General features: G+C 43.1%; 1 protein-coding gene across 1 annotated transcript in view; it reads right to left on the bottom strand.

The window, feature by feature from the left end:
• LOC119969922 (arrestin domain-containing protein 3-like) overlaps positions 1-12,946 on the bottom strand; it is a 58,725-nt gene that overhangs the window by 31,811 nt on the left and 13,968 nt on the right. The window contains exon 3 of the mRNA XM_038803893.1: positions 6,960-7,021. Within this exon, the coding sequence (XP_038659821.1) occupies positions 6,960-7,021 (62 nt within the window). The remainder of the gene's footprint in view (positions 1-6,959; positions 7,022-12,946) is intronic.

Below are 12,946 nucleotides of genomic sequence, written 5' to 3'. Positions count from 1 at the left end.
CACCTCAACCTCGAGCTGCAGTACGCAGGACAATGCCTATATGTGCACATTCAGGGACCGCGCTACAAACCAGCATCAACACATTCACCAAGGTATAGGAGAGAAGGGCCTCAGACTAATATCTGGAAAACAAGGTTCTCTACCAGCCCGCTCCTGCCACACAAATCTGCCCCCCCACCCATCAAGATCCACGGGTGAGCCCTTAGATAATGGGGATCATGTACCATTACTGGGAGCCTCCTCTCAGTGCAAACAGACATCGATGACAAAATTCAACATTGACTCCAATGCACTAGTGCAGTCTTCGGATGCTTGAGGAGTTGAGTATTCGAAGACCGAGACTGAGACCTCAAACCCAGCACCAAGCTCATGGACCAAGCCATGAGCCCCGTATGCATCAGAACATAAGAACATAAGAACTAGGAGCAGGAGTAGGCCATCTGGCCCCTCGAGCCTGCTCCGCCATTCAATTAGATCATGGCTGATCTTTTATGGACTCAGCTCCACTTTCCGGCCCGAACACCATAACCCTTAATCCCTTTATTCTTCAAAAAACTATCTATCTTTACCTTAAAAACATGTAATGAAGGAGCCTCAACTGCTTCACTGGGCAAGGAATTCCACAGATTCACAACCTTTGGGTGAAGAAGTTCCTCCTAAACTCAGTCCTAAATCTACTTCCCCTTATTTTGAGGCTATGTCCCCTAGTTCTGCTTTCACCCGCCAGTGGAAACAACCTGCCCGCATCTATCCTATCTATTCCCTTCATAATTTTAAATGTTCTATAAGATCCCCCCTCATCCTTCTAAATTCCAACGAGTACAGTCCCAGTCTACTCAACCTCTCCTCATAATCCAACCCCTTCAGCTCTGGGATAACCTAGTGAATCTCCTCTGCACACCCTCCAGCACCAGTACGTCCTTTCTCAAGTAAGGAGACCAAAACTGAACACAATACTCCAGGTGTGGCCACACTAACACCTTATACAATTGCAACATAACCTCCCTCGTCTTAAACTCCATCCCTCTAGCAATGAAGGACAAAATTCCATTTGCCTTCTTATTCACCTGTTGCACCTGTAAACCAACCTTCTGTGACTCATGCACTAGCACACCCAAGTCTCTCTGCACAGCGGCATGCTTTAATATTTATTGTTTAAATAATAATCCCGTTTGCTGTTATTCCTACCAAAATGGATAACCTCACCTTTGTCAACATTGTATTCCATCTGCCAGACCCTAGCCCATTCACTTAACCTATCCAAATCCCTCTGCAGACTTCCAGTATCCTCTGCACTTTTGCTTTACCATTCATCTTAGTGTCATCTGCAAACTTGGACACATTGCCCTTGGTCCCCAACTCCAAATCATCTATGTAAATTGTGAACAATTGTGGGCCCAACACGGATCCCTGAGGGACACCACTAGCTACTGATTGCCAACCAGAGAAACACCCATTAATTCCACTCTTTGCTTTCTATTAATTAACCAATCCTCTATCCATGCTACTACTTTACCCTTAATGCCATGCATCTTTATCTTATGCAGCAACCTTTTGTGTGGCACCTTGGCAACATGGACAATGTACAGCAGACACCTCAAATCCTTGGAGAAATACCACCAATGCAGCCTCCACAAAATCCTGCAATTCCACTGGTAGGATAGTCGTACGAAAAGCCTAACTCTCAGGCAAATATCCCAGTATCGAGGCACTGGTCACGCTTGACCAGCTCGATGCCTGACACAACACTCAAAACATGTGCTCTCCTCCGAGCTCCGCAATGGCAAGCGATCACTAGGAGGACAGAGGAAATGCGACAAGGGCACTGTGAAAGCCTTCCTAAATAAATGGAACATCCCCACTGACATGTGAGAATCGCTTGCCTTCGAACACACAAGCTGGACGAAAGCATCCACAAAGGCACAATCGCCTTGAGCATCAGAGGGTGGAGCACGCGGAGGCCAAGCATAAACAATGGAAGGAGAGCACAGAATCCAGAGCATCTCACCCACCCCTCATCAAACACCACCCACTAACCTTGTGGCAGAGTCTGCAGATCTAAGAGCTCACTACTCAGCCACGGTAGAACCTTCCCTGGAGTGGAAACAAGTCATCTCAACGCTGAGGGACTGCCCAAGAAGAAGAAGCAGCAGCTGCATAAGAGTCTGTGTGACACATTTGATCCAAATGAAGCAAATCTGATTCAAGAATACTTGTGTAAGTAGTTTGTGATGCATCCCTCATCCAGGTCAGGCAACAAGCCCAAGCTGTTCACAATATTTATTAATGATTTGGATGTGGGGATGGAGCAAATGTAATATTTCCAATTATAATACCAACCTAGGCGGGAATGTTTGTTCTGAGGAAGATGTGAAATGGCTACAAGAGGATTTGGACTGACTTAGTGAGTGGGCAGGAACATGGCAGATGGAATATATGTGGAAAAATGTGAGGTAATCCACTTTGGTGGATGGGACAGATGTGCAGAGTATTTCCTAAATGGTAAGAAATTAGAAACTGTAGATGTACAAAGTGCCTGGGTGACCTTGTCCATAAATCACTGAAGGCTAATGTGCAGGTTCAGCAAACTGTTAGGAAGGCTAATGGAATATTAGGCTTTATCGCAAAAGGATTTGTGTACAGGAATAGTGAGGTCTTGCTTCAATTGTGTAGAAACTTGGTTAGATTGCACATGAGTATTGTGTGCAGTTTTGGTCACCTTCCCCGAGAAAGGATATTATTGCCATAAAAGGAAGTGCAATGAAGGATTCACCACACTTGTTCTGGGATGGCGGGGCTGTTATGAAGAGAAATTGGGCAAAATGGGCTTCTATTCACTTGAGTTATGAAGAATAAGAGGCGATCTCATTGAAACCTACAAAATGCTAAAGGAATAGAGAGGGTAGATGCAGGTAAGATGTTTCCCTTGGTTGGAGAGTCAAAAACCGTTGGGCACAATTTCAAAATAAGGGAAATGCCACCTAGGCAAGATGAGGAGAAATGTCTTTACACAGGGGGTCGTGAATCTTTGGAATTCTCCACCCCATTTTCTGATTAACAATAATGTAAATGTGTAAAAAATCATGAATAACAGCGTCCGATCAGCCATTATCGTTTGAATGGTGGAGCAGGTTTGATGGGGTTGAAATGGTTCTCCTTCCTGTTCCACGTTCCTTATAGTTTCTCTCTTGAAATTCCCCATATGACTATGTTATATTGAAGGCCTTTAGTTTTGCTGTTTCCTTCAGCGGAAACATTTTTCTCAATGTCTACACTATTGAAACCTTTACTAATTTTAACAACCTCAATTATGTTTATCCCCCGGCTTTCTCTTTTCAAACAAAAGAGACCAAGCCTGTATATCCTTCCTGTTAACTTTAAGATTGTATTTCTGTTACCATCTTCACCGCAGGTGAGGAGCAAAGCAAAAATATGTTTGGTGGCTGAAAGCCCTTAAACAGGGTCATTGAGACTGTACGGAGTAAGTCTGCTCGTCAGTGTAACCTCTCTCATGCCCAGTAACAGTCACATATGTTGAGACAAAGCTTAAACGACTTCACAAGTGACCAATGCAAGTTCCGTTGTCGATTCTAACATCCTGTCCGTTAACAAAGGCCTTATTCTTTGTCTCCATGCTCTTTCTCTATTCACTGGGTCACTAAGAAATTATTTAGCAAAGATCAACCTCCACAAACAATAAAGCACAATGTGAATAAATAACCCTCTAACTCATATTTTTGCCACAAAGGGTTTCTGCCAGTCCTCAAGGACAGTTCATTTAAAAAGACAATGCGCCGAGCTTCATCATCATGAGATGCAAGTATGCAAAACAGAAACAGTGGTTTCCTTTAAAATCCTTTACTTCATCTAAAGGAGTGTGGCAAACAGTCACTAACAAAGAGGGCAAGGGTGTCGGAGGGAAAACCACCTATACTGAAAATTCAGAATCTACACATACAGGAAAATCTGCACATTCTGCTCAATTAGGAAGAAACGAGAGGTTTATTGCAAGTGATGAATTTGGAGGCAATGTAACATTGATAGATATAAAGACATAGCAAAGCTCATCATGATTGGTCTCAGTACTTTGTGCTTTCTCCAAATATTGCAATGTGACTACGTATCCTCAGCCACTATTTCTCGAGGATCAAAATCCACTGGGTGCAATTGTAACCTCTATCATCAGGCAGGAAGAGGTGGTGGTGAATTGGCAGCCTAGAGTACACCTCACCTGATCATTCATTTTCTACTGAACAAGATTCCATATCACCCAATGAAAATAGCAAATTTATCCCCACTCTGCAGAGCAAAACAATCTCTACCATGTTTCAAATCATAAATGGTACCTTGGAGAAAAGAAACCCTCTACTCTCAATGTTATCCAAACAGGTCAGAAACATAGCTCTGCCAAAGGCACAAGAACAGCAATATCCGAGAATTATTTCCTGGAACAAGTTGTTTAGTTGAAATTGAGAAGGAATGATGACAACATTATAGACCTTACTTCTCTATTTGTTGAGTAATCTATTGCTTGTGTCAATTTTCTTCTGAGTCAGATGTTTGTGGGTTCAATTCCTGTTACAGCAATTCAGAATACAACTTAGGACTGGCAGTCACAATAGAATGTTTCAAATCTGACATTAAAACAAGGCTCCGTCCATTGGCCAGTTAGGTATTAAAAATTCCATGTCGCTATCTAAAGGAGAACCTGGAATTTTCTCAGTATGTTGAGAAAAATTCCTTCCTCTATCAAAACCAATAAAAAGAGCCCCAAAGATTATCAGGGGACCTTGCTGTGTACTTCTCAATTACAATCACTGCTCTCATATTAATAATGATTGCACTTCAAATTAAATGATTGTGAATGGTGAGGGAGCAACGTGGACACATTTGCATCTATAAATTGATGCATATTACTGTTGGGAAGGTCTATGTTACGAGTGGGCAATACAGATATTTATCAAAATCAAAACAAAATTATATTTCTGAATCCCGGCGTCAATCATAGCACACATCATACCCATGTCAGGTGGGATGTCGGCTCAAGCCCCATTTCATCACCCAGGGATTGAGCAATATATCGATCAGCAGGTTGTCAAAAAATCACTCTGCAGCATGCAGAGGGCACCGATTTCCAAGATGCAATGAAAGGTGCCAGGGAGCCATTATGTCTGGTGTCGCTGTTGGTCACCCCCACAAGCAGTGTGGAAAGAAAAGGTCTCCCTGATAGACATATCCTCTGAAGAAAGTGGATAACTGGGGTGTATGTGTGTCGAAGGTGGTGGGGCAGGTTAAGAAGTGGTTAAAATGGCATGTAGGGAGCTGGGTTTTAGAAATAGAGCCATAAAAGTGCAAAATAAGTGAGGGAACAAAGAACCCATTGAGCTTTGTTTTTAATTGGAATAAACACAGAGGAATTAATGAAGTATGATCACAAAGTGGGTCCACTATGCCCACCCGAACATGATAATGGGATGTACACTGATTTGAAGCTCAAACCTTGTTGCCATAGAGTGGGCTGTAAATGTTAAGCACGACCACACAAGTGTTCCTGCCCATTTCATGTCCAGCTGTACTAATGGTCAACTATGTCAAGAGCGTTAATTTGGCTCAGTTGGCTGGACAGTTGGTTTCATGATCCCGAGCAAGGCCAACAACAGAGGTTCAACCTCCCATATCAGCTGAGGTTATTCATGAAGGCCCCGCTTACTCAACCTTGCCCCTTGCCAGAGGTGTGCGATCCTTGGGTTAAATCACCATCAGTAGGTTCCCCCCCTCGAAAGGGGGAAAGCAGCCAATGGTCATCTGGGACTTTGACAACTTCGTTTTATTTAATATCAACTGTCATGACAAAAGAAGACATGGTGCTGAGGAGGAAGCACAATAAAGGCCTTTTGAAAAAATTAAAGAGATGCTGATACCCCCTGATATTTTAGCTCACCATGACCCAGAGCTACCCAGTATTATTGCTGTAGATGTAACTTCTACAGGATACTTACAAACACTTATGAAGCACCATTTTGGTTTACCTGGAATATTCAGTCTAATCCTGGGCATCAAATTTTAGAAGGAATGTGAAAGCCTTCGAGAGGCTGCAGAAAAGATTTGAGAACGGGTTCCAGGGATGATGAACTTCAGTTACATGGATGAATTCGATAAGTTGGGGTTTGTAGAGAACATGGAGGTGCAATTTGAAAGACACTCTCAAAATCATGAGGGGTCCAGACAGAGTTAACAGGGAGAAACTGTTCCCATTGGCAGAAGGATCAGACCAGAGGACACCAATTCAGATGACTGGCAAAAGAGCGAACAGTGACCTGAAAGAATGAACTGAGGCCTGAAGGAATGAACTGTGGCCTGAAGAAAAACCTTTATGATTAGCGAATGCATGGGAACACCACCACCTGAAAGTACTCCTCCAAGCCATACGCCAAGCTGACTTGTAATTATATTGCCATCCCATCAATGTTGTTGGGTCAAATCCTGGATTCCTTTCCTAAAAGCACTGTGGGTGTTCCTACACCACATGGAGTGCAACAGTTCAAGAAGGCAGCTCACCACCACCTTCTGATGGGCAATTAGGGATGGGGAATAAGTACTGGCCTAGCCAATGATGCTCACGTCCCATGAACAAATAATTTAAAAAGAACCATTAAGATCTAGAATACACTGCCCGAGAGTGTGGTGGAGGTAGCTATCTGGAATACACTGCCTAAGAGTATGGTGGAAAGTAGCTACAATTGGGTTTTTCAAAGGGGAATTAGATTAACACTGGAAGAGAAAATGTTTGCAACGCTACAGGAGACTAGCTGAATTGGTCCTGGCGATCTGGACACGACAGGTTGAATAACTTCCTTCTGTGTTACACCCATTCTATGATTATAATTGGATGGTCAGGCTAGATGTATCATTCTAAAGTGCTGTAAGTACTTTGTTAAATTATACTTATACAAACTCACGTTTGTGGAAGCACAAGGCTGAATGGATATTCATGTCTTCCGGGAGGTAGAACAGTAACTTGTCAGAGCCATCTGAAAAAGGCAAATGTCAATGAGTTAGTATTTAGAAATACCAAAATGAAAGTCATTCATCAGCTACATAGAAATCAATAATGGAAGCGCATAATTGCTGGGATCGCTGCCTCTCAGGCAGTCCTGCAGACAACATATGATACCATGTTGATAATGCAGGAGACTTTAAAATTGGGTCTTGATGCAAGAAAAAAATGGTGGAGGCACAAACTTTTTCAAAGATTATTGGCCCTTAGAGGACAAATAAAAGGAAGTGCATCAATAAATGATTTTCTTTTCCTAAGGAGTGGACCACCCGAGAGAAAAAGAGGGAAATAATTTATTGCAAGTCTCACTGAAAACACTCATTGTAAATGACCACGAAGAATGCTTTTCTGATATATTCATAGCATTATTGAGCTTTGTTAAACACAGGGGAATTAATGAAGTATGCACAAAATGGGCACAAAGTGTGTCTATTATATTCAGTCTTATTGTTGCAGATGTAATGTGTACAGGATACTTACAAACATATGAATAACGAGCAGGAGTAGGCCATTTGGCCCTTTGAGCCTGCTCCACGATTTGATGAAAACATCGCTGATCTCCACTTTCCTGTCCTATACCCTTTGGTGCCCTTGTTAGCCAAGAATGTATCTCATTCATGATTAAAAATATTCAATGAGCTGCCTCCATTGCACTCTGAACAAGAAATTTCACAGACTAAAACCCCACAAGAGAAAAAATGTCTCCTCATCTTAAAAATGGGAGACCGCTTATTTTTAAAACTGTGCCCCTACTTCTCCTCTCTCCCACAAGGGGAAACATTATTTTGTCATCCACCCTTTCAAGTCCCTTCAGGATCTTGGCCGGGATTCTCCGTTATGCCAGCGATCGGGAGTTTCCAGACGGCGTGGGGCTGCCCCACAATGGGAAACCCCATTGACTGGCCGGCGTAACGGAGAAACCCGCTGGCCAGCCGGGGCAGAAATGTGGCGCAGCGGGGCAGAGAATCCCACCCAATGTTTTAATAGGAGCACTCTCTCATTCTTCTGTACTCTAATGGATGCATTACCTATTTAATGGAAACCTATTTTAAGAGCATCTCTTTCTAGTTCGAGAGCTACCTTTGCATAGACATTGCCAAGAGAAATACGAGTAGAGCTTTACAAATTTTGCTACATCAAGTTCTTACAAAACACAGGGTTTTCTTTTGTGAGCCCAGTCTCTGCACAAACATCATGCAATCTATTGTCTGCAGGTAACTCTAAATCAGCAAAACTTTCAGCCACCTCTCCCTTGTACCCTGGAATTGCTTTCCTAAACTCTTCTGCTTGCTCATATTTTCATCTTTGGATATTTCTTTAACAGGGTCATATTGAGGCCATATATACAATAGTGTGTACAGTTTGTATTTAAGGAAAGATATAAGATTAGAATGATCGCAGGCATGGAGGAACTACCATATGAGGAAAGATTAAACAGATTGGGTCTGTACTCCTTGGAGTTCAGAAAAGTCAGAGGTGATATGATTAAACATAATATTCTTCGGTGGTTAGACAGGGTAAATGTTGGGAGGATGTAGGACCAGAGAGTATAGTCACAGTATAAGAGGGTGCTCAATCACGATGGGTTTGTGGATGAATTGCTTCTTTCAAAGAATGGTGGATCCTCAAAATTCTTTTCCCCAGGAAGCTGTGGAGGCCAAGTCTTTGAACATTTTCAGGGCTGAGATCGATAGGTTTTAATGAGCAGAAGGGTTACAGAGATACGGCAGGAAAGCGGTCTTGGTGAGTGTTAGATTAGTCACGATCTTATTAAATGGCGGAGCAGATTTGAAGGGCTGAATAGTCCACTTCTGTTCCTATTTCTTATGGTCTTATCATTTTTGTCTTTGAGTCCTGCTTGGGGCCTTTAACCCCCCCCCTGCGACCCCCAGTAAAGTGCCCTGAAAGCTTTGCTGTGTGAAAGTAGTATAAGCATCCACATTATTGCTGCCATTGTTATTATGATGCTTGCAATTCCCTTAACCAATCAACCAAGTATTCAATTTCATTCTATTCACAAACCATAAGAAGGGAAAACAATTACTGGTACATTTATTGGCAGTGTATTTGTTATTTGATACTAATGGATGTTGACGTGATGCCATAAGAACTGCTCGTTTTGGCATTCAGTCAGAAATTCTTGAAGCTGAGGGATTTAAACACATGGCTTTGAGTTTTACACAGACAACTTTGCCACTTTAATGTAATTCCTCCCATTATCCTCTCCCTAGTGGCTGTCCTCCCTCCTGGGATAGGCCATCAATTCCAAAGTCTGCTGAAAGTACTTTGTAATCATTACTGGACAGTTGTTTGCGTGCACAAGTTTTTTCTTTGCATCTCTGCTTCATGTTTACCAATGCCAAGGCTGGAAAATCACTACATGATAAACTGATTGGGAGCTGTATTCTTTCAGATACAGATGGATGGAAAGTATAGACCAGTTTGCTGTACATCCCGTCAACTGACGGGGACTGATTAGAGATATGCAATGATACAGTAAGAAGCATTATCTGCTACATGCGCTTGTGAAAAGTTTGCAAGGTCTGTTTGCAGACTCTACTTCAAGATAGAGACAGACCCCAAACCCTTAGTGACACTCTCACATATCATGGAGTTGGCAAAATATCTGCATCTGTACCATGCTCCAGGCAGAGGGTGATGAGGTTTAGTGCAAACACAGTATGTTCCAGAAAGGTAAGACCTGAACAGGGTTGATGTAGCCCTTGTTGAAAGGGTAGAAACCTTTGCATTGACAACAATGAACAAACACAGCACAGCCCTTCGGCCCTCCAAGCCTGCACGGATCATGTGTGTCTAAACTAAAACCATCTGCACTTCCAGGGTCTGGACCCCTTTATTCCCATCATATTTATGTACTTATCAAGATGCTTCTTATAGTTGCTATCATGCCTGCTGCCACCAATTCCCCTGGCAGTGAGTTCCAGGCACTTAGCACCCTCTGCATAAAAACCTTCCCTCGCACCTTAAAACCTATGTCCACTAGTTTTCCACCCTGGAAACAAAAGCTTCTGACTATCCACTCTGTCCATGCTGCTCAATTTTGTAAACTTCTATCAGGTCACTGCTCAACCTTCGTCATTCCAGTGAAAACAATCAGATATTATCCAATCTTTTCTGGTCGCTAATATGCTCCAGATCAGGCAACATCCTGGTAAAACTCTTCTGTACTCTCTCCAAAGCCTCCCACATTCTTCTGGTAGTGTGGTGTTCCGAATTGCACACAATATTTCAATGGTGGCCTAACTAAGATTCTGCACAGCTGCAGCATGACTTGCTAATGCCCCAAGAAATAGTGAGACTAATGAATCAGTGTGTTTAATTATATATACACGACAAACCAATGTTTTGTTTAAACCAAATAAGGGACAATTTAGCATGCCCATTCTACCTGCCCTTCACATCTTTGGGTTGCGAGTGCGAGAGTCACGCAGACACGGGGAGAATGCGCAAACTCCACACAGACAGTGACCCAGGGCCGGGATCACATCTGGGGTATTTGGCGTTGTGAGGCAGCGGTACTAACCACTGCACCACCATGCCACTCTTTAAATGGAAATCATCTTTGCCAACAAAGGGATTCGAACCCAAGGCCCCGCAGAGACAGGAGCCTAAATCCATTGCCTTAAGCCACGTTATCCCAAAGCAACAGGACCGCGTGACGCTACAACCACAGCAATAACTCAGTTACTGAATGAAATCAGAGTTGCACAGAAATCTGAAGAGGAATGTGCTCAGGATGGCCAACATACATGCAACACAATCCCATTCAAACAGGACTACGAATAGAGAGGAAACACCTTGTAACGAGAGAGTCCAAGAGTTCTGCAACTCAATGTACTGCAACAATCAATCAATGTCACATCAGAGCAAACTTTGGTGACCACATTAAAGTCATTGGAAGAAGTGGCATCAAACTGTATAACATCCACTTTTCATCATCAAGAGACAAGATATTATCTTCCTTTCCATCATGCGATGAAGCTTTGCAAACACAGAAGACGCTCTTGACTAAGAGTCAAGCAACTGCAGGGTCATGCTTCTGAAGCATCGATAACCTCATTGTAGGAGATTTTGCAACACATGGAATCTGAGACTTAATCACCTCAGGCAATGGACCACAGTTTGCTAATGATTACTTCAAAGAATTTACGGCATTTTGAAGCCATTTGGGATGGCCACTTACAATAAAGAACAGGGAAGGTCGCAAGGCATAATGGGAAAAATGGATAATGCAAGGTTCAGGCAGGCTCAGATGAATGTATATTTGCGAGTGAGGAAGCCGGACGGTATCGAAACCCCCAACTGATCAGCATTTTGATAGCCCATCTCCACCAGACAAAGGACTGATACTTGAGCAACCGATACAATCCCAGACATTTTGGCGCCATTCTCTGTACTCGGGAAGCGTAAACAACAGGGTCAATGACCGCTTAGGACATACCCAGCCATCAAGGCACCCGCCCCTTTATTGGTTCGAATCGAACACAGTGATCAAGAATTACCCAATTAATGGGGTCCTAACTGAAGGACGCCCAAAAGAGCGCGAAAACCCCCAAGAATAAAAAGAAAGACCACCATGTGTTCGACCTCTCTTGGACCTGGTGCTCCGGCAATGTCTACTTCCAAGTGCAGCTCCACCAGAAGCAAGTTCAACGCTCGCTGCCAGATGGATGAGCCGAGCTGAGCAGCAGTTACTTCTACAGACCCGATAGATACAGATCCGAACAACGGCCACTGTTCCTCTGACCTAAGCCGGGTGCCTGAAGTTAAGTACAGGTTGTCATAGTTGATAGGTGTAGTTTAACTAGTAGTGTTTATGTTGCATGATTAATTGTGTGTGTAAATAATGTACCCTTGATCTTGAACCAACTAACTGGTGTTTGGCTCTTTGATCGATATCCGGTTGAACCTTGCGGTGGTATCATCTGATACCTGGCGACTCTGAACAACATAATATTGATATCCAAAGTGAAGTGTTGGCTAGTGTGGACTTGAGAGATGAACAGACACTTCAAACACTGTTGAGGTTCAACTCAATTTTATTAACTAACTTCTAACTAACTAACACACGATGACTGTGGGTCTAAATGATGCTAACTTAAACTAGATTGGATTTGATTTGTTTATTGTCACGTGTACAGAGGTAAAGTGAAAATTATTTTTCTGCAAGCAGCTCAACAGATCATTCAGTACATGGGAAGAAAAGGGAATTAAACAAAATTCAAGAAAATACATAATAGGGCAACACAAGATATACAGTGTAACTACATAAGCATTGGCATCGGATGAAGCATACAGGGTGTAGTGTTAATGAAGTCAGTCAATAGGAGGGTCATTTAGGAGTCTGGTGACAGTGGGGAAGAAGCTGTTTTGAGTCTGTTCGTGCATGTTCTCAGACTTCTGTATCTCCTGCCCGATGGAAGAAGTTGGAAAAGTGAGTAAGCTGGGTGGGAGGATCCTTGATTATGCTGCCCGCTTTCCCCAGGCAACAGGAGGTGTAGATGGAGTCAATGGATGGGAGGCAGGTTTGTGCGATGGACTGGGCGGTATTCACGACTCTCTGAAGTTCCTTGCGGTCCTGTGCCGAGCAGTTGCCATACCAGGCTGTGATGCAGCCCGATAGGATGCTTTCTATGGTGCATCTGTAAAAGTTGGTAAGGGTTAATGTGGACATGCCGAATTTCCTTCGTTTCCTGAGGAAGTATAGGTGCTGTTGTGCTTTCTTGGTGATAGCGTCAATGTGAGTGGATCAGGACAGATTTTTGGTGATGTGCATCCCTAGGAATTTGAAACTGCTAACCATCTCCACCTCAGCCCCGTTGATGCTGACAGGGGTGTGTACAGTACTTTGCTTCCTGAAGTCAATGA

The sequence above is a fragment of the Scyliorhinus canicula genome, chromosome 8, assembly GCF_902713615.1.
Source record: "Scyliorhinus canicula chromosome 8, sScyCan1.1, whole genome shotgun sequence".
NCBI classification, from domain to species: Eukaryota; Metazoa; Chordata; class Chondrichthyes; order Carcharhiniformes; family Scyliorhinidae; genus Scyliorhinus; species Scyliorhinus canicula.
The sequence above is the reverse complement of the archived record's forward strand: the minus strand, read 5'-3'. Positions and strand labels throughout refer to the sequence as shown.